The 24,570-nt window shown below is 40.4% G+C and overlaps 1 protein-coding gene across 1 annotated transcript; it reads left to right on the forward strand.

Moving 5' to 3' along the window:
- The first annotated feature begins 7,804 nt into the window (after window positions 1-7,804).
- On the forward strand, window positions 7,805-15,783 carry LOC121373222 (atrial natriuretic peptide-converting enzyme-like). The gene is made up of 2 exons (XM_041499712.1): window positions 7,805-8,092; window positions 14,505-15,783. Exons 1-2 carry the CDS (start codon window positions 7,884-7,886, stop codon window positions 15,307-15,309), a joined length of 1,014 nt encoding a protein of 337 aa, XP_041355646.1. The 5' UTR covers window positions 7,805-7,883; the 3' UTR covers window positions 15,310-15,783.
- The last annotated feature ends 8,787 nt before the right edge of the window (window positions 15,784-24,570 follow it).

The following is a 24,570-nucleotide window of genomic DNA, read 5'->3' on the forward strand; positions in this document are numbered from 1 at the left end:
AGACAAACCAACAGACAGAGAAAGAAATGTTTTATTTAACGACACACTCAACACATTTTATTTTCGGTTATATGGCGTCAGACATATGGTTAAGGACCACACAGAGTTTGAGAGGAAACCCGCTGTCGCCACTACAGGGATCTTTTATTTGCGCTTCCCACAGGCAGGATAGCACAAACCATGGCCTTTGTTGAACCAGTTATGGATCACTGGTCGGTGCAAGTGGTTTACACCTACCCATTGAGCCTTGCGGAGCACTCACTCAGGGTTTGGAGTCGGTATCTGGATTAAAAATCCCATGCCTCGACTGGGATCCGAACCTAGTACCTACCAGCCTGTAGACCAATGGCCTAATCACGACGCCACCAAGGCCAGTACTACTTAGTTTAAGAGCCATAACTCATAAATGGATATATATGCTGCCATGAATGTCAAACTTGATCTGCAACTGTACATGATAAGGCTATATACAAAATGTCAGCTCAATATTTTGAGACACTGGAAAACCATATTTGGGACAGATGGACAGACAAACCAACAGACAGACCAACAGACAGACAGAGAGGCAGAGAGATGGAGATGAAACCTTTATAACTTATAACTGATTGAGATGAAAGCGATGACAATTAATGTTCTAGTATCAACATTATTTTCATATCTTATTATAGCGATGAAGATATTTTCAACCTGTGTGATAAATTTCCCTTGTATATACATGTATGTGCAATATGGACCTGAACTTTTTAATGGGAAAATATCTTTTTATTCTTACTGGAGTTTGCGCCTTTTTGTTGCATATGTTTTACAAGTATTTATTTACTTTATAAATGATTTACAAATTATATCACATCTTATTTCAAACTTACAGGCTTGGCCACAGAGTGTGGTTCTTAATATTAAAGGTGCAGCCCTAGTTTCAACCCGTGAAAATTAACACTAAGCTTAGTTAATCTACAAACCTGTAACACATTTGGATAAAGTTACAACAGAGTGAAAGAAGACTTTGCGACGTTAAAACTGGGAAATATCCTTTAAAAAATAGACCAGAACTCAAATCAATAACCGCTACTTCTCAGACACATGTGCATTTTTTAAAATATGCATTTTGTGGTATTAGAAACACCAGGATGACTAGAAACGCTTCGGTTGTATGGAAATGGATCATCTAAACAATAACATATAAGTAATGTTTGATTTCAGTGATGATAAACGGCTCTAATAGTGAAAAATATACTGTAGTGTTTAAAAACTAGGGTATGTCCCTGTAAGTAAACCTGTGAAAGGAGTATTAATCATAGATTTAAGAAAGAATAGTTCTGTCATACCTTTTGACGTTAAATTAAAAAATCTTTTCATACAAATAAAAGAATTAAGGTATGTAATAAAAAAAAATTTCACATATATTGTTTTCGCTTCCTATTTATTGCACTTTATTCTGCACAAGAACATACAACTCACAGGGCTTCTAGAATTTATTGCACTTTATTCTGCACAAGAACATACAACTCACAGGGCTTCTAGAAGTTATTGCACTTTATTCTGCACAAGAACATACAACTCACAGGGCTTCTAGAATTTATTGCACTTTATTCTGCACAAGAACATACAACTCACAGGGCTTCTAGAAGTTATTGCACTTTATTCTGCACAAGAACATACAACTCACAGGGCTTCTAGAATTTATTGCACTTTATTCTGCACAAGAACATACAACTCACAGGGCTTCTAGAATTTATTGCACTTTATTCTGCACAAGAACATACAACTCACAGGGCTTCTAGAATTTATTGCACTTTATTCTGCACAAGAACATACAACTCACAGGGCTTCTAGAATTTATTGCACTTTATTCTGCACAAGAACATACAACTCACAGGGCTTCTAGAATTTATTGCACTTTATTCTGCACAAGAACATACAACTCACAGGGCTTCTAGAAGTTATTGCACTTTATTCTGCACAAGAACATACAACTCACAGGGCTTCTAGAATTTATTGCACTTTATTCTGCACAAGAACATACAACTCACAGGGCTTCTAGAATTTATTGCACTTTATTCTGCACAAGAACATACAACTCACAGGGCTTCTAGATTTTTTATAAAATCCACTAGCCATGAGATCAGGGATTTAAAAAATTTACTAGCCATGATTAAAAATTCACTAGCCCTACTTTAAATATTTAAGTTAATACAATTTTACTAAATAATAGTAATAATCAGATGTGTCACCTAAAGAGGGGCATAGAGCTTAAAAATACTAACATTGGGGGGGGGAGGGGGGGGGGCAGGGTATTCATATTTACAAAATAAACTTACTGCAACATTTGACTAAAAACATTTCACTAGCCGTCGGGCATGGCAATGGTAGTTATTTACTAGCCCAACATTGAATATCACTAGCCATGGGAGTGGGGCTACCATAATCTAGAAGCCCTGACCTCAACTGCTACTGGGTCTCGTGGTATATATTCTTGCACACAATAAACTCGTGCAATAAATAGGAAGCGAAAACAACATATGTGAAGTTCTGTGTATGGATGTTGCAAAGTGGAAGGAAAATGTTGACCCAGTTTATCTATGAAAGTTGAGTGGCACTCTACATCAGCTTCCTGTCTCCGCCTGCAAGGAAACACTTGAAACTCAGGCTGCCCATATTGGAAATGAGGCCGTCGACAACTGAACCCAGAATTAATATTTGTATGACACCTCGGCACATTTTAAACTACGGCTATTAACTTCACCTCAGCACATTTTAAAATAAGGCTATTAACGTCACCTCAGCACATTTTAAACTAAGACTATTAACTTCACCTCAACACATTTTAAACTAAGGCTATTAACTTCACCTCAGCACATTTTAAACTAAGGCTATTAACTTCACCTCAACACATTTTAAACTAAGGCTATTAACTTCACCTCAACACATTTTAAACTAAGGCTATTAACTTCACCTCAGGACATTTTAAACTAAGGCTATTAACTTCACCTCAGCACATTTTAAACTAAGGCTATTAACTTCACCTCAGCACATTCTAAACTAAGGCTATTAACTTCACCTCAGGACATTTTAAACTAAGGCTATTAACTTCACCTCAGTACATTCTAAACTAAGGCTATTAACTTCACGTCAGCACAGCACATTCTAAACTAAGGCTATTAACTTCACCCCAGCACATTTTAAACTAAGGCTATCAACTTCACCTCAGCACATTTTAAACTAAGGCTATCAACTTCACCTCAGCACATTTTAAACTAAGGCTATTAACTTCACCTCAGCACATTTTAAACTAAGGCTATTAACTTCACCTCAGCACATTTTAAACTACTGCTATTAACTTCACCTCAGTACATTTTAAACTAAGGCTATTAACTTCATCTCAGCACATTCTAAACTAAGGCTATTAACTTCACCTCGGCACATTTTAAACTAAGGCTATTAACTTCACCTCAGCACATTCTAAACTAAGGCTATTAACTTCACCTCTTTAAACTAAGGCTATTAACTTCACCTCAGCACATTCTAAACTACGGCTATTAACTTCACCTCTTTAAACTAAGGCTATTAACTTCACCTCAGCATATTTTCAACTACGGCTATTAACTTTATCTCAGTACATTCTAAACTACGGCTATTAACTTCACCTCAGCACATTCTAAACTAAGGCTATTAACTTCACCTCGGCACATTTTAAACTAAGGCTATTAACTTCACCTCAGCACATTCTAAACTAAGGCTATTAACTTCACCTCTTTAAACTAAGGCTATTAACTTCACCTCAGCACATTTTAAACTAAGGCTATTAACTTCACCTCAGCACATTTTAAACTACTGCTATTAACTTCACCTCAGTACATTTTAAACTAAGGCTATTAACTTCATCTCAGCACATTCTAAACTAAGGCTATTAACTTCACCTCGGCACATTTTAAACTAAGGCTATTAACTTCACCTCAGCACATTCTAAACTAAGGCTATTAACTTCACCTCTTTAAACTAAGGCTATTAACTTCACCTCAGCACATTCTAAACTACGGCTATTAACTTCACCTCTTTAAACTAAGGCTATTAACTTCACCTCAGCACATTTTCAACTACGGCTATTAACTTTACCTCAGTACATTCTAAACTATGGCTATTAACTTCACCTCAGCACATTCTAAACTAAGGCTATTAACTTCACCTCGGCACATTTTAAACTAAGGCTATTAACTTCACCTCAGCACATTCTAAACTAAGGCTATTAACTTCACCTCAGCACATTCTAAACTAAGGCTATTAACTTCACCTCGGCACATTTTAAACTAAGGCTATTAACTTCACCTCTTTAAACTAAGGCTATTAACTTCACCTCTTTAAACTAAGGCTATTAACTTCACCTCTTTAAACTAAGGCTATTAACTTCACCTCAGCACATTCTAAACTAAGGCTATTAACTTCACCTCAGCACATTCTAAACTAAGGCTGTTAACTTCACCTCGGCACATTTTAAACTAAGGCTATTAACTTCACCTCTTTAAACTAAGGCTATTAACTTCACCTTGGCACATTCTAAACTAAGGCTATTAACTTCACCTCAGCACATTCTAAACTAAGGCTATTAACTTCACCTCGGCACATTCTAAACTAAGGCTATTAACTTCACCTCAGCACATTCTAAACTAAGGCTATTAACTTCACCTCTTTAAACTAAGGCTATTAACTTCACCTCAGCACATTCTAAACTACGGCTATTAACTTCACCTCTTTAAACTAAGGCTATTAACTTCACCTCAGCACATTTTCAACTACGGCTATTAACTTTACCTCAGTACATTCTAAACTACGGCTATTAACTTCACCTCAGCACATTCTAAACTAAGGCTATTAACTTCACCTCGGCACATTTTAAACTAAGGCTATTAACTTCACCTCAGCACATTCTAAACTAAGGCTATTAACTTCACCTCAGCACATTCTAAACTAAGGCTATTAACTTCACCTCGGCACATTTTAAACTAAGGCTATTAACTTCACCTCTTTAAACTAAGGCTATTAACTTCACCTCTTTAAACTAAGCCTATTAACTTCACCTCTTTAAACTAAGGCTATTAACTTCACCTCAGCACATTCTAAACTAAGGCTATTAACTTCACCTCAGCACATTTTAAACTAAGGCTATTAACTTCACCTCAGCACATTTTAAACTAAGGCTATTAACTTCACCTCTTTAAACTAAGGCTATTAACTTCACCTCAGCACATTCTAAACTAAGGCTATTAACTTCACCTCTTTAAACTAAGGCTATTAACTTCACCTCAGCACATTCTAAACTAAGACATTTATTTGTCTGACAATAACATTGTTTTGAAATGAATATGATTTTTCCTAGTGTATCTAAGAAATTGTAGACTTACTAATATTTTATAATTTACAATATTAGTTTTATTCTGTAATAATTACTTCTAAATCCATGTACATGTATTAAAGTCCACACTTGGTTTGATGCAATCAATTGGTCCAATGATTCCTTAGTGACCACTCACAAAAAATTATGAAACAAATTGAGATTTTACTGACATACATGTACTTAATCATTTGATTTAGCAGTAAACTTCATCAGTATCGTTACACCCCCCCCCCCCCCCCCCCCAGGGTTTCCTCCAAAGGGTAAAACGGTATGGTGCCATACCCAAAACATGTGAAAGATTTTTTTTTAAGTTAGCCTTTGACAAAATTAATTAGTGTATGATTTTCTTAACCCTAACCTTAACCCATTTTCTATCTGGGGCAGGGCACCCATAGCCCCTGTTGACTGTGGTTGCATTCAGTTCCATAGTGCCATACCTAAATGTGTTTTTTTCTGGCAGAAACACTGCCTCCCCTAGCTTATCAGAAGGTCCCTACATTTCAACAAGTCCAGCTTGTCGCTGGAGTAAATTGGAAAACATCACATATTTTCATGAAGACAATTTTCCGACAATCATAACTCTTTGTCTGATATCTCACGAAAGTTACTGAACTTGCCTTTTAATTTGAAGGGAAATAACTGCATCAATCAACTGTTAGACAAAAATGATTCTGTGGCTTGTAAACAACATTAATATAAAACAATTTGATTTATAACGACACCAAATTAGTGTTTGTGATAGGTTTGGAATGTTTTCGTGGAAATTGATGTTATACATGTATTAAAAAACAATTTTGGACATAACAAAAAAATATTTATGGTCGGCAGGTTCACATTCGGGTCAGTCGAGTAACCGGAAACAAACAATATTTTATGATACACCTAATCAAGATTTTGAAAACCAAATGTTGCCTGTGATAACTGAGATATAATAATATGCCCAGGACAATATGCTTGAATTGTAATTGGATATAAGTAAGAAAATGAAATGAAAAAAATAAAATAATAATAATTGTTTTGTTTAACGATACCACTAGAGCACATTGATTAATTAATCGGCTATTGGATGTCAAACTTTTGGTAATTCTGACACGTAGTCATCAGAGGAAACCCGCTACATTTTTCCTAATGCAGCAAAAAAGAATCTTTGATATGCACTTTCCCAGACAGGAAAGCACATATCACAAGGCTTTGACCAGCTGTGGTGCACTAGTTGGAATAGTTCGAATGAGAAAAAAGTCAGTCAGTTAAATGGATCCACCGAGGTGGTTCGATCCTGTGACACAAGCACCTCAAGCAAGTACTCAACTGACTAAGCTATAAATCCTGCCGCATAAACATTGAAATGAAACATTGCACATATTACATAGCCCACCCTGTAGAACCTCACTATATAAATATTACACTCCACACAGTAGTAAAGTACTTCAGTACTGAAGCAATTAACATTTAAGCTTCTATACTCTTCAAAAAAAGTAGGGGAACTCTAATAATAATTTACAATTGCCAAAATTGTAAGGTATATTAGCTGGTGGGAATGGTTATATGATAATAGTGAACTAATTGGGCAAACATTATAAGTGGAAGCTCAGTATTGCAGTACGTTTTATGACCACCAAAGATCTTGAAGGACGATTGGGGTCAGAAGTGAAATTTGAAAGTTGACGGTTTTTTTTACCAGTAAATTGCAAATTCAAACAATAAAAATGACTGAAAACAAAACAATAACAACTGTATGATCAACAGAATGAAAACGATTGACAGAAATAATGTTCCACAGTGTTTAATGGGACCTTCCTGGAAATTGTCAAAATCAAGAATGACACCCCACGCACGTGTACTGAGTGATGCATGTGCAAACTATGGAATATGTTTCGGTGTGTTGATAAACAGACCTGAGCGTTCTTTACTAGGATGTCTGTGGTCAAAATGTATGTTCGGTCTAATAGTTGATATACCAGCCTCGGTGGCATCATGGTTAGGCCATCGATCTACAGGCTGGTAGGTACTGGGTTGGATCCCAGTCGAGGCATGGGATTTTACTCCGCAAGGCTCAATGGGTAGGTGTAAACCACTTGCACCAACCAGTGATCCATAACTGGTTCAACAAAGGCCATGGTTTGTGCTATCCTGCCTGTGGGAAACGCAAATAAAAGATCCCTTACTGCTAATCGGAAAGAGTAGCCCATGTAGTGGTGACAGCAGGTTTCCTCTCAAAATCTGTGTGGTCCTTAACGATATGTCTAACGCCATATAACCGTAAATAAAATGTGTTGAGTGCGTCATTAAATAAAACATTTCTTTCTTTTTTAATAGTTGATATTGACATTAATATATCAGGTTCCCCTACTTTTTTTTTAACAGTATATATTAAATGTATGTCAAGGATTTGAGCCAATTCACATCCTTTACGATACAGTGTGTAGTCAAAGACAGTTAATTTCACCTACATGTACATGAGGAGATCTGGTCTGCCTACAACAGCCTGACAAGGATGAGGCTTTCGACCAATATTCTGTTCACAGTGGGGATCATCATACTGCTGGCATCACCAGAGATCTTCAGTCAGAGGGCCAGACCTCGAAACAGGGGTCAGAATGGGAACCGGGGTCAGAGCGGGAACAGGGGACGCAACCCAGCCCGCCGCCAAAACCATCGCCGATGTCAGAAGATTCAAGTGCCAATGTGCAGAGGGATGATAGGGTACGTGTGTGGTTCTTATTCAAGTTAAAATCAAGGTTTGTTTTTGTTTAAAGACACCACTAGAGCACATTGATTTATTAATCATCGGCTATTGGATGTCAAACATTTGGTATTTCTGAGATATAGCCTTAGAGAGGAAACTTCAGCATTATTCCATTAAAAGAAAAAGTTTGTTTTGTTTAATGACACCACTAGAGCACACTGATTTATTAATCATCGGCTTTTGGATGTCAAACATTTGCCAATTCAGACATATAGTCTTAGAGAGGAAATCTCAAAAAATTTCCATTAGAAGAAAAAGTTTGTTTTGTTTAATGACACCACTAGAGCACACTGATTTATTAATCATCGGCTATTGGGTGTCAAACATTTGGTAATTCAGACATATAGTCATAGAGAAGAAATCTCAACATTATTCCATTAGTAGCAAGGGATCTTTTATATGCATCTTCCCACAGACAGGATAGCACATACCACAGCCTTTGATATACCAGTCATGGTGCACTGGCTGAAATGAGAAATAGCCCAATGGGCTAGGGGTGCAACGATACGGTCAAAACCGTATTGCGATATATTGCGATATAAGAAACTGTATTGCAATATAGTTGATATTATTTAAATTTAATATTTATGGGTTGGGTTTTTTAACGAAAACAGAAGGCATAAGCTTTTTAATGATCTTTGTTAGTTTCAGCTGTCAGACTAAATGTTTTAGGCCCTATTTTTATTGTTTAACACAATGCTAGTCTACTACAACACCAGTGTGACTATGTGAAACTATTTATAAATTGTCACATTCGGAAATCCTTACTATTGGGCTTTTCCGTTGCTGCTCGCTTGACATGGAAATGTACGTATTGAGTTGCAATGTTTCGGCAGATCGACCAAACCAGTGCCGAGGTATTTTGAACGATCGGTCGAAGTATTCCGAGTTCAGTGAAAAACAGCAAAGTGCGATTCTGACTTGTTGATTTATTTTTTGAAGATGATAGCCATAGCCGTATTCCAACGAAAATGAACAATGAATGATAATGAGTAAGTAACAAAACATTTATTTGTAATTATCGTTAACTGGTTATTTTCATTGGACTTTTAACACATTTTGTTTAGAAGTTAGAACCAAGTATAACCGACCTATCACTTCGTATGCCAACAAGTAAGCTGACTACGCTTGACATGATTGTTACATTTCCTGTCATCACCAATTAATAAAATGATGTAGGTTTTTGTTTATTTGCCTATTTCAGGTCAAATACAAATGTAAGATACACGGAAAAAAAATAGCGTATAAAAATCACGATATGCAAAACTGTACCGCGGTTCATATCGAGCTGATCAATTATCGCGGTATACCAGTATACCGGTTTATCGTTGCAGCACTACAATGGGCCCACCGACGGGGATCGATCCCAAACTACATGTAACTGTATATAGTCTAAGAATTAGTTAGTTTGTTTTGTTTAATGACACCACTAGAGCACATTGACTGTTTAATCATCGGCTATTGGATGTCAAACATTTGGTAATTTTGACATACACATGTATAGTCTTAGAATTAGTTTGTTTTGTTTAATGACACCACTAGAGCATCCATCCATCATCAGCACTAGCTGGTTGGAACGAGAAAAAACCCAATCAGTTCAATGGATCCACTGAGGTGGTTTGACCCTGCAACCCAAGCACCTCAAACAAGCAATCAACCATGAAAAAAAAATTCTGCAAAGAATTCCGCATTGCCAATTGCTGTAGGTAATTGCAGTGGTTATGATTGTAATTTACCATGAATGGTTTTTGTTTTGAAAGCATGAAATGGACAAACAGGTGAAATTATAGATGTCAAAAGGAAAACAAAATGAAATATTTGTCACCTGGTGTAAATATTTCATCCATCCATCCATCCATCCATCCAAACCCATACAACCATTCAAAACCCAAACTAACGCACCCACCCACCCACCCACCCATCCATCCATCCATCCAAACCTATACCACCCAAAACCCATCCATCCATCCAAACCCATACAACCACCTAAAACCCAAACTAATGCACCTACCCATCCATCCATCCTTCCGTTCATCCTTCCGTCCATCCATCCATCCATCCATCCATCCAAACCTATACCACCCAAAACCCAGCCATCCATCCAAACCCATACAACCACCTAAAACCCAAACTAATGCACCTACCCATCCATCCATCCTTCCGTTCATCCTTCCGTCCATCCATCCATCCAAACCTATACCACCCAAAACCCATCCATCCATCCACCCATACAACCAACGCACCCACCCACCCATCCATCCATCCAAACCCATACAACCAACGCACCCACCCACCCATCCATCCTTCCGTCCATCCATCCATTCATCCATCCATCCAAACCTATACCACCCAAAACCCATCCATCCATCCAAACCCATACAACTACCTAAAACCCAAACTAACGCACCCACCCACCCATCCGTCCGATTTTCATCCACCCATCCGTCCATCCATCCATCCATCCATCCGTCCGTCCGTCCATCCATCCATCCATCCAAACCCATACAACCACCTAAAATCCAAACTAACGCACCTACCCATCCATCCATCCTTCCGTCCATCCTTCCGTCCATCCATCCATCCATCCATCCAAACCTATACCACCCAAAACCCATCCATCCATCCAAACCCATACAACTACCTAAAACCCAAACTAACGCACCCACCCACCCATCCGTCCATCCATCCATCCATCCGTCCGTCCGTCCGTCCGTCCATCCATCCATCCATCCATCCATCCATCCATCCATCCATCCATCCATCCATCCATCCATCCATCCATCCAAACCTATACCACACAAAACCCATCCATCCATCCAAACCCATACAACCACCTAAAACTCAAACTAACGCACCTACCCATCCATCCATCCATCCATCCATCCATCCAAACCTATACCACCCAAAACCCATCCATCCAAACCCATACAACCACTAAAACCCAAACTAACGCACCTACCCATCCATCCATCCTTCCGTCCATCCTTCCTTCCATCCATCCATCCTTCCGTCCATCCTTCCATCCATCCATCCATCCATCCAAACCTATACCACCCAAAACCCATCCATCCATCCATCCATCCAAACCCATGCAACCACCTAAAACCCAAACTAGCGCACCTACCCATCCATCCATCCTTCCGTCCATCCTTCCGTCCATCCATCCATCCATCCATCCAGACCTATACCACCCAAAACCCATCCATCCATCCATCCAAACCCATACAACCATACTAAAACCCAAACTAACGCACCTACCCATTCCATCCATCCTTCCATCCATCCATCCGTCCATCCATCCATCCATCCATCCAAACCTCCATCCTTCCACACAAAACCCATCCATCCATCCATCCATACAACCATAAACCCACCTACCCATCCATCCATCCATCCATCCATCCATCCAAACCCATACCACCCAAAACCCATCCATCCAAACCACTAAAACCCAAACTAACGCACCTACCCTCCATCCATCCTTCCGTCCATCCTTCCTTCCACATCCATCCATCCATCCTTCCGTCCATCCTTCCATCCATCCATCCATCCATCCAAACCTATACCACCCAAAACCCATCCATCCATCCATCCATCCAAACCCATGCAACCACCTAAAACCCAAACTAGCGCACCTACCCATCCATCCATCCTTCCGTCCATCCTTCCGTCCATCCATCCATCCATCCATCCAAACCTATACCACCCAAAACCCATCCATCCATCCATCCAAACACATACAACCACCTAAAACCCAAACTAACGCACCTACCCATTCATCCATCCTTCCGTCCTTCCGTCCATCCATCCATCCATCCATCCTTCTGTCCATCCTTCCATCCATCCATCCATCCATCCAAACCTATACCACCCAAAACCCATCCATCCATCCAAACCCATACAACCACCTAAAACCCAAACTAATGCACCTACCCATCCATCCATCCTTCCGTCCATCCTTCCGTCCATCCATCCATCCAAACCTATACCACCCAAAACCCATCCATCCATCCAAACCCATACAACCAATGCACCCACCCACCCATCCATCCATCCAAACCCATACAACCAACGCACCCACCCACCCATCCATCCTTCCGTCCATCCATTCATCCATCCATCCAAACCTATACCACCCAAAACCCATCCATCCATCCATCCATCCAAACCCATACAACCACCTAAAACCCAAACTAACGCACCCATCCATCCATCCATCCGTCCATCCTTCCGTCCATCCATCCATCCATCCATCCAAACCTATCCATCCTTCCATCCATCCAAACCCATCCTACCTAAAACCCAAACCGTCCATCCTTCCGTCCGTCCGTATCCTTCCCATCCATCCATCCATCCATCCATCCATCCACATCCATCCATCCATCCATCCAATCCTATCCATCCATCCATCCAAACCCATACAACCACCTAAAACCCAAACTAACGCACCTACCCATCCATCCATCCTTCCGTCCATCCTTCCGTCCATCCATCCATCCATCCATCCATCCAAACCTATACCACCCAAAACCCATCCATCCAAACCCATACAACCACTAAAACCCAAACTAACGCACCTACCCATCCATCCATCCTTCTGTCCATCCTTCCGTCCATCCATCCATCCATCCATCCTTCCGTCCATCCTTCCATCCATCCATCCATCCAAACCTATACCACCCAAAACTCATCCATCCATCCAAACCCATACAACCACCTAAAACCCAAACTAGCGCACCTACCCATCCATCCATCCTTCCATCCATCCTTCTGTCCATCCATCCATCCAAACCTATACCACCCAAAACCCATCCATCCATCCATCCATCCAAACCCATACAACCACCTAAAACCCAAACTAACGCACCTACCCATCCATCCATCCTTCCGTCCATCCGTCCGTCCATCCATCCATGCATCCTTCCGGCCATCCTTCCGTCCATCCATCCATCCACCCATCCATCCATCCATTCAATGATCTGTCTATCCATCTTATATAAACTGCTTGAAATAAATGTATTTATCCATTTTGACATTTATCCATGCACTTTCTTACATGTAAGCTGTATGAAATAAAATGTATTATTTATCATCAACATTTTAACATGCGTGGAATGAATAATATGCAAGTGATAAAAAGGTACAGGCATTACCCCCACCCATCTAGAATTAATGCATGGCTCCACAGCTGAAAATCAAATTAATAAAATACATAGTTTCTCCACTCCATATGAAATCTCGTTCCATGCAGCTAGTGCACCACGACAGCTGGTTTTCTCTCTATATATCTGTGTGGTCCTTAACCATATGTCCGATGCCATATAACCGTAATTAAAATGTGTTGAGTGCGTCATTAAATAAAACATTTCCTTCCTTCCTTCCGTAAGAAAAGTCCTAGAATGGCACATGGTACATGTAGAACATCCTTTTCATTTCATCTCTGTATTTATTAGGGGTGGGACATAGCCCAGTGGTAGAGCGCTCGCTTGTTGCGTGTTCGGTCTTGGGTCGATCCCCGTCAGTGGGCCCATTGGGCTATTTCTCGTTCCAGCCAGTGCACCATGACTGGTATAAAACATTTCCTTCCTGTATTTATTATCTTTGAGTAACCTGATAGGTGATGTAGTTTTTTTATGCTGGGGAAGAAGGAAGGAAGGAAATATTTTATTTAACAACGCACTCAACACATTTTATTCACGGTTGTATGGTGTCAGATATATGGTTAAGGACCACACAGATATTGAGAGGAAAGCCGCTGTCGCCACTTCACGGGCTACTCTTTTCGATTAGCAGCAATGGGTCTTTTGTATGCACCTTCCCACAGACAGGGTAGTACATACCATGGCCTTTGATATACCAGTCGTGGGCCACTGTATGGCTGGAACGAGAAATAGCCCAATGGGCCCACTGATGGGAATCAATCCCTAACTGACCACGCATCGACCAATCGCTTTACCACTGGGCTACTCTTTTCGATTAGCAGTAATGGATCTTTTGTATGCACCATCCCACAGACAGGGTAGTACATACCACAGCCTTTGATATACCAGTCGTGGTGCACTGTATGGATGGAACGAGAAATAGCCCAATGGGCCCACCGATGGGGATCGATCCCAGACTGACCGTGCATCAAGCGAGTGTTTTACCATTGGGCTACGTTCCGCTCTAAAGGGAACATTACCACATCTAAAACAACAATGTTGGTGGGCTCATTGGGCTTTTTTTTTCCGCTGCAGCTAGTGCATGGCGACGGGGATCAATCCCAGACTGACCGTGCATTGAGTGAGCACTCTACCACTGGGCTACGTCCCGCCCTAATGCCACCATTTTTTATGTGTCACTATAAACATCATTAAATTCCTCTTTCAGGTATGGATTCACCAACCTGCCTAACAAATACGGCCACAGGACTCAGCTGCAGGTCTACCGCGCCCTCGAGTACCTCTGGTCTTTCATGGATATCGGCTGTTCCTCCAACTTCCGTCTGTTCGTCTGCAGCCTCTACCTTCCCAAATGCACCAGACGCACACTGCAACAATTGCCCTGTAAAGAAACCTGCACCAGGGCGAAGAACGGATGCGAAGATAGGATGGAGGAGCTCCAATCCAGCTGGCCTAGCCACTTCAACTGTTCGTCCTTGCTTCCACGCCGATCCAAAAAATGCATCGGGCCAAAACCGAACGGACGGTCATGCCAACAGCACGTGATCTGTCGCCGTAACCAGATCCCGATTTGTCAAGGGTTGACCTTCAGTCGCGGGTCACTGCCCAACATGTTCCTGCAGTGTTCCACAAGGGAGATAACTACGGAGCTTCGGCAGTTTGAAGGTCTCATCCAGTCGAACTGTTCATCACACCTGAGGTTCTTTCTCTGTGGGATATATATGCCATATTGCATCAGGGCGGAAAATCCATTCGCTATGCCGTGCCGAGAGTTGTGTGAAGGGATTCGGCGAGACTGCGAGGCTACGTATTCCAGGCTTCATGGCCGGTTGCCATGGCCATCAAAATTTCAGTGTCACCGATACCCAGATTCGACCAATCACCAGTATATGTGCGTAATGCCAAGCGATCACCAATTGGAGTTTGAATCGAGGATACAACAACATATTAGTCAAATAAACCAAAATGAAGGTGAAGAATCAGTAGATGAATCAAACGATGAGGACAACTGAATCAAAAGTATTCCACTGGAACTTAAACTTAATATACATGTATATTATGTTATTACAGTTTTACAACCGCATATGATAGTCTTATTTGAATCCACAGTATATAGCATGGAAAATCACTACATTTATTACAAGATGATTGTGAAGAATCAGAAGAATTAATGAAAATAATAGAACCCACAAAATATTTTACATTTATTCAGAAAATTATAAAAAAATCAAGAATCAACCAACGAAAACAGCTGAATCCATGTTAATCCATACCTGTGATGTTACACTATTGTTCCAACTGTGGTTTACTTTTCAAGAATCTATACAGCTGTGAATTCACAATGCCAACCATGCAACAACAGAATTTAATAGCCAAACCATTCAGGTTAGGTCTGAAAACATGTAGTTTTGGGTTACATGTATTATTTTTGTAAATATTATAACAGCTATTTGAACCACTGTTTCATTAAAAAACACAAAACAGTATTACATGTCGTTATTTTCAATTGGTAATCATGTTAAAACATTTAATGGATAATGCGTTAATTTGGAGAATGCGTTAAAAAACTATGGATTCGTGAAAAATCAAAAGTACTACTTGTCAGTAAAAAAAAAGAAAGAAATGTTTTATTTAATGACCCACTCAACACATTTTATTTAAGGTTATATGGCATCAGACATATGGTTAAGGACCACACAGATTTTGTGAAGAAACCCGCTGTCGCCACTACATGTGCTACTCTTTCCGATTAGCAACAAGGGATCTTTTATTTGCACTTCCCACAGGCAGGATAGCACAAACCATGGCCTTTGTTGAACCAGTTATGGATCACTGGTCGGTGCAAGTGGTTTACACCTACCCATTGAGCCTTGCGGACACTCACTCAGGGTTTGGAGTCAGTATCTGGATTAAAAATCCAATGCCTCGACTGGGATCCGAACCCAGTACCTACCAGCCTGTAGACCAATGGCCTAACCACGACGCCACCGAGACCTGTACTTGTCAGTAAAAGACTGATGAATTATTTTTCACGAATCCACACTTCCTCGTACATTTTCCACTATATTGCAGTGGAATTTCAGTTTGTTTTGTTTAATGACACCAGTAGAGCACATTGATTTATTAATCACTGGTTATTGGATGTCAAACTTTTGATTATTTTGACATAGTCCTAGAGAGAAAACCAACTACATTTTTCTACTAGTAGCAATCATGGGATCTTTTATATATGCACCATCCTAGACAGGGTAGCACATACCATGGCCTTTGATATACCAGTCATGGTTCACTGGCTGGATAGAGACATAGTGCAATAGAGCAAACAATGGGGATCGATCCTAGATGGACCATACATCAGGCGAGCACTATACCACTGGGCTATGTCCCACCCTTTGCTTATGGTAAAGAAAGAAATGTTTTATGTAACAATGCACTCAACACATTTTATTTACGGTTATATGGCGTCAGACATATGGTTAAGGACCATACAGATTTTGAGAGGAAAGCCGCTGTCGCTACTACATGAGCTACTCGTTCCGATTAGCAGCAAAGGGATCTTTTATTTGCACTTCCCACAGGCAGTATAGTACAAACCATGGCCTTTGTTGAACCAGTTATGGATCACTGGACGGTGCAAGTGGTTTACACCTACCCATTGAGCCTTGCGGAGCACTCACTCAGGGTTTGGAGTCGGTATCTGGATTAAAAATCCCATGCCTCGACTGGGATCTGAACCCAGTACCTACCAGCCTGTAGACCGATGGCCATACCACGACGCCACCGAGGCCGGTTGTGCTTATGGTAAAGACTGTGGTGTATATTCCATTATATATTACACTACATGTGCATGTGTATACTATATCACACACAAAAATGTGAATCATGTATGAAGATTTAGTAGAAGTCTCAATCAATAAAATCAACCAAATCAGTCAGGGGTGGGAATTGGTGAACTGTGAAAAAAGAAAGAGGAAATATAGAGGGGTCCCGGAAATTCTTGAAATCCTAGGTTAAAATCTGTGCCATCTGACACATTTTGGAGGAAAGGACAATAAAAATGCGAGGAAACGCAATGTTCCATGAGAGGAAAACCGCGGATCTGAGGAGAATTCCCACCCCTGATCAATAGTATTCCTCTGGAGTAATAGTTTGTGGGACAAGCTCCTTTAAATTAGTATGGCATCAGGTTGTTTTTCCCATGCAGCTATAATTAAATTTGGTGTCATTTAAGAATCAGTGGCTTGGCTACATTGAATACTGACTTGGATAAACATTCCTTGATTTAATTAACCACATCAAACAGTCAGAGACAAATCTAATATTGCAAATTTGATCATAATTTAAGCACTGCGCTATACAGTGGATACTCCCCGAGTGTCTTGTGATATCATAATTTATTATCAATGCCGAGTGCTGAAAAATTATGATATCACAAGACACGGGGGGGGGGTGTTATTCTTTTTATCATCCATTATCTTTCTTTTCATTTGCGACAGTTGTAAACAATGTCAGTAATGTGAGTTGAATGTCACTATATTTGGAAGCTGTAGACTTGTTAACTAGCAAAATGGCAGTAGCGTGATGTCACTAATGGTAGGTTTAGCACTGAAACAGTAACGTAACAAAACATTGCCTTGTGATTAAAATTTGACCAATCAAAATTATAGTGCCAGCGATATCTCCTTTAATGGATGGTAAAGCTAGCTATTGGTTCTTTTAAAGACTTAAATATTTAATTTAAAGCTAGGGTCAGACTATCAACTGTCACGACGAAGTTGGCCAACTCAAATTGGTTATGTTGTAATTTTCCAATTCTCGACTTGCACTCAGATTAAGAACTAATTAGTCGTAGAAGTTACACATTTTATGCAATCAGCAATTTACTGAAATTGATTAATCCATACCTGTGTAAAGTTAATCATAAGAAATAGAAAAAAAAAGAAAGAAATGTTTTATTTAATGACACATCACTCAACACATTTTATTTACGGTTATGTGGCATCAGACATATGGTTAAGGACCACACAGATATTGAGAGAGGAAACCCGCTGTCACCACTTCATGGGCTACTCTTTTCGATTAGCAGCAAGGGATCTTTTATATGCACCATCCCACAGAGATAGTAGCACATAGCATGGCCTTTAATATACCAGTCGTAGTGCACTGGTTGGAACGAGAAATAGCCCAATGGGCCCACCGACGGGGATCGATCCGAGACAGACCGTGCATCGAGTGAGCACTTTACCATTAGGCTACGACCCACGCTCCATAAGAAATAGATGTACGGTATTTAAAACGCATATTTTATGTAATCAACTATATACTGAACTCATTAATCCACTATATACTGAACTCATTATAATCCACTATATACTGAACTTATTATAATCCACTATATACTGAACTCATTATAATCCACTATATACTGAATTCATTAATCCACAAATACAGTTTCAGTTCAACTTATTTTTGTGCTTATATCCAATTAAGGTCCAAGCACGCTGTCCTGGGCACACACCTCAGCTATCTTAGGCTGTATTTCCAGGACAGTCAGTTAGTTGTTAGTGGTTAGTGTTAGTTATTAAAACTCGCTCTTAGTGGGAGCCGGTACCGGGCTGTGAACCCAGTACCTGCCAGCCTGTAGTCCGATGGCTTAACCACGACACCACCGAGGCCGGTACAAACAAATACAAGTAAGTCATTTAAAAGACTAGTAATCAACAATTTACACAAAACTGATTAATTCATTCTTATTTGTGACAGACGTTTATCATAAACAATTCCCGTGAGTTGTTAATTGTATATTTAAAGTAATCAACAATTTACTGAAACTAATTAATTACCTACCTGTGTGTCGAAACGCTGATGAATATGTATCGCAACAGAAACCACTCCGATCAATAAACTCACAATATAATGTATCAACAGTATATACCGTTGTTAAGTATAAATTGTATTCAACACTGAACATACAACCTACATATGTATTGTACCATTCAATTTCCTATATATAGTATATAGTACACAAGAGAGGATCATGGCAACAATACCAATAGAAAGTATTATACTGTAATTTTTTTCATGTCTTTGGCAGAGCACTCTCGACATGCAGGCAAGGTTAATCCATTCGTTGCTTGTTGCTCGCACGAACGAACGCTACAACATATGACACATATTGAATGAGTGCTCATACCGACCAACAGTGTGGGTTATAAAGATCTGTTTTGTGTCATTAACGGTTGCTGTAGTCAGGGGAAGCTGCCAGCTATTCACATAAATCTATTAGCTATATTAATTGATTAATCAGGATATGAAATTGGTTGGGGTTTTTGTGTGCGTTTTTTCTTCTTGATTTTTCTTGTTGTTGTTTTGGTTGTCTTTTTTTGCCACAGGAAATTCTAGTTGTGTTACCTGATATAAATATTAAATATGTCAGCTTAAAAAGAAATGGAAAGCAATGTCTGCAGGCCTGTAGGAACAGTATATGAAGGAAGGGGGGACACAATAGCGGGGAGGGGCACAATGTCTAGTGGGTAGGCACAAGGCAGATTTTTTGTCTTTATTTATAGAGTATTTAAAAAACGAGAAAAAAAAGAGTAAAGTTTGTTTTATTTAATGACGTCACAAGAGCACCTTGATTTTTTATCTTATCATCGGAGCAAGGGATCTTTTACTTGCGCTTCCCACAGGCAGGATAGCACAAACCATGACCTTTGTTGAACCAGTTATGGATCACTGGTCGGTGCAAGTGGTTTACACCTACCCACTGAGCCTTGCAGAGCACTCACTCAGGGTTTGGAGTCGGTATCTGGATTAAAAATCCCATGCCTTGACTGGGATCCGAACCCAGTACCTACCAGCCTGTAGACCGATGGCCTAACCACAACACCACCGAGACCAGTTTGACACACAAAGTCTCTCCATTAGGTGAATCATTTCTGAACCACGACCCTGTAATATATAAATATGAGCAACAGGTTGGTACGAAGTGTTTGCATTCATTCATCAAATATCACATTCATGTAAGTGACATGGTCGTTAAATATAAACACAGTACGGATAAAGTCGGTAAAGTTTTCATCATTAAAACCGGCAGCTGATGAAGAATACCTGTAGGAATGAAAATGTAATTCCAATGACCCAGTGCACAACAGTGTTACACCGCCGGCGTATTACTCACGTAGTTTACACCTGAAACAGGTGTCACATTAGTAACGGATCAATGGTTACAGGTGTTACCTGTCGCACACTCGACCACTGGCCATGCCAGAGATTGGGTGTGGGAGAGACGTGTCTCACTGACCTCATTCCTTCACTCTTTCATTCCTTCAGCCATACATCACATCACCCATTCATTGGCTCCTCCACTCATATAGCTCTTTATTGATCAGGGGCAACCGGCTTCAGTGACGTCGTGGTTAGGCCATCGGTCTACAGGCTGGTAGGTACTGGGTTCGGATCCCAGTCGAGGCATGGGATTTTTAATCCAGATACCAACTCCAAACCCCGAGTGAGTGCTTCGCAAGGCTCAATGGGTAGGTGTAAACCACTTGCACTGAGCAGTGATCCATAACTGGTTCAACAAAGGCCATGGTTTGTGCTATCCTGACTGTGGGAAGCGCAAATGAAAGATCCCTTGCTGCTAATCGGAAAGAGTAGGCCATGTAGTGGCGACAGCAGGTTTCCTCTCAAAATCTGTGTGGTCCGTAACCATATGTCTGACGCCATATAACTGTAAATAAAATGTGTTGAGTGCGTCGTTAAATAAAACAATTTAATTTTTTTTTGGATCAGGGGCAGGACGTAGCCCAGCAGTAAAGCGCTCGCTTGATGTGCGGTCAGTTTGGGATCAATCCCTGTCAGTGGGTCCATTAGGCTATTTCTCATCCCAGTCAGTGCACAACGACTGGTACATCAAAGGCCGTGGTATATGCTATCCTGTCTGTGGGATGGTGCATATAAAAGCTCTGATTCCTTGCTACTAATGGAAAAAATGCAGCGGGTTTCCTCTCTAAGACTATATGTCAAAATTACCAAATATCCTTTTATTGACTCCTCCATTCATTCATGTGTTTATTGATCCTACTAACTGGCCTCCATGGCATCGTGGTTAAGTCATCGGGCATAAGGCTTGTTGGTAATGGGTTCGCAGCCCGGTACCAGCTCCCACTCAGAGCGATTTTTAACGACTCAAGGAGTACACCCCTACAATTGTAAGCTTCATATAGTCATAGGACTGATATCTTCAGGCAGTAACTATTTATTCTCTCTATATATACTGGCCTCAGTTGTATCGTGGTTAATCCATTGGACATAATTAGGCTGGTAATTGCTGAGTTCACATCGCGGTACAGGCTCCCACCCAGAGCGAGTTTTAATGATTCAATGGGTAGGTGTAAGACCACTACACCCTCTTCTCTCTCACTAACCACTAACAACTAACCCACTGTCCTCGACAGACAGCCCAGATAGCTGAGGTGCGTGCCCAGGAGAGCGTGCTTGAACCTTAATTGGATATTATTGTTAAAATAAGTTGAAATGAAAATGAAATGATCCCACTTACCATAATTTGACAGTTGATGTATTTTTCATTCATTAATTTGTTTACTGATCCATCCATCCATCCATCTATATACTCAACAACCACTGGACCATCCATCCATCCATCCATCCATCCATCCATCTATATACCCAACAACCAGTGGACCATCCATACATCCATCCATCCATCCATCCATCCATCCATCCATCCATCCATCCATCCATTCATTCATCCATCTATCCATCCATCCATCTATATACTCAACAACCACTGGACCATCCATCCATCATCCATCTATCCATCCATCCATTCATCCATCTATCCATCCATCCATCTATATACTCAACAACCACTGGACCATCCATCCATCATCCATCTATCCATCCATCCATTCATCCATCTATCCATCCATCCATCTATATACTCAACAACCACTGGACCATCCATCCATCATCCATCTATCCATCCATCCATTCATCCATCTATCTATCCATCCATCTATATACTCAACAACCACAGGACCATCCATCCATCTATCTATATACTCAACAACCACTGGACCATCCATCCATCCATTCATCTATAGATTCAACAACCACTGGACCATCCATCCATCCATTCATCCATCTATATATTCAACAACCACTGGACCATCCATCCATCCATTCATCCATCTATAGATTCAACAACCTCTGGACCATCCATCCATCCATCTATCCATCTATATATTCAACAACCACTGGACCATCCATCCATCCATCCATCCATCCATCCATCTATATATTCAACAACCACTAGACCATCCATCCATCCATCCATTCATCTATATATTCAACAACCACTGGACCATCCATCCATCCATCCATTCATCCATCCATCCATCTATATACTCAACAACCACTGGACCATCCATACATCCATCTATATATTCAACAACCACTGGACCATCCATCCATCCATCTATATATTCAACAACCACTGGACCATCCATCCATCCATCCATCCATCTATATTTTCAACAACCACTGGACCATCCATCCATCCATCCATCTATATATTCAACAACCACTGGACCATCCATCCATCCATTCATTCATCTATATATTCAACAACAACCACTGGACCATCCATCCATCCATCCATCTATATACTCAACAACCACTGGACCATCCATACATCCATCTATATACTCAACAACCACTGGACCATCCATCCATCCATTCATCCATCTATCCATCCATCCATATACTCAACAACCATCCATCCATCCATCCATCCATCCATCCATCCATCCATCCATCCATCCACCCACCCATACACCCATCCATCCATTCATACATCCATCCATCTATCCATACATCCATACATCCATCTATCCATCTATATACTCAACAACCACTGGACCATCCATCCATCCATCCATCCATACATCCATACATCCATTCATCCATCCATCCATCCATCCATACATCCATTCATCCATCCATACATCTATATACTCAACAACCACTGGACCATCCATCCATCCATCCATCCATCCATCCAAACCTATACCACCCAAAACCCATCCATCCATCCAAACCCATACAACCACCTAAAACCATCCACCTATCCATCCATCAGTCTCTATATCTATATACTCAACAACCACTGGACCATCCATACATCCATTCATCCATCTATCCATCCATCCATTCATCCATCTATCCATCCATCCATTCATCCATCTATCCATCCATCCATTCATCCATCTATCTATATACTCAACAACCACTGGACCATCCATACATCCATTCATCCATCTATCCATTCATCCATTCATCCATCAATCCATTCATCCATTCATCCACCTATCCATCCATCCATACATCCATTCATCCACCTATCCATCCATCCATCCATCCATCCATCCATTCATCCATTCATCCACCTATCCATCCATCCATACATCCATTCATACATCCATCCATCTATATACTCAACAACCACTGGACCATCCATACATCCATTCCACTATACAATGGTTGTTCCTTCCACCCATCCATCCATCCATCCCTTCATTTATCCCTCCATCCACCCACCCATCAATTCATTCATTTATTCTTCCATTTATCCATCCATTCATCCATCCATCAACCCACCCATTCACCCATTTATAAATCCATCCACCCACATATCCATCCACCCCTTTATCAATCCATCCATCTATCCATCCACCCATCCATCCTTCCACCCACATATCCATCCATCCATTTATCAATCCATTCATCCATCCATCCAACCACATGTCCTTCCACCCCTTTATCAATCCATCCATCCATTCATCCACCCACATGTCCTTCCACCCATTTATCAATCCATTCATCCATCCACCCCTTTATCAATCCATTCATCCATCCATCCACCCCTTTATCAATCCATTCATCTATCCACATATCCATCCACCTCTTTATCAATCCATCCATATATTCATCCACCCCTTTATCAATCCATCCATCCATCCATCCATCCACCCACCCACCCACATATCCATCCACCACTTTATCAATCCATTCATCCATCCGTCCACCCACCCCAATATCCATCCATTTTTCAATCTACTATCTACAGTTTACCATTATGTAACAAATAGATTTTAGATCGAACCGACAATTATTATTAATTTTTTTTAATGTTTATATACATATATATTCAAAAATATAACACTACACTTGTGTCCATCGTATAGGTC

The sequence above is a fragment of the Gigantopelta aegis genome, chromosome 5, assembly GCF_016097555.1.
Source record: "Gigantopelta aegis isolate Gae_Host chromosome 5, Gae_host_genome, whole genome shotgun sequence".
Lineage (NCBI taxonomy): Eukaryota > Metazoa > Mollusca > Gastropoda > Neomphalida > Peltospiridae > Gigantopelta > Gigantopelta aegis.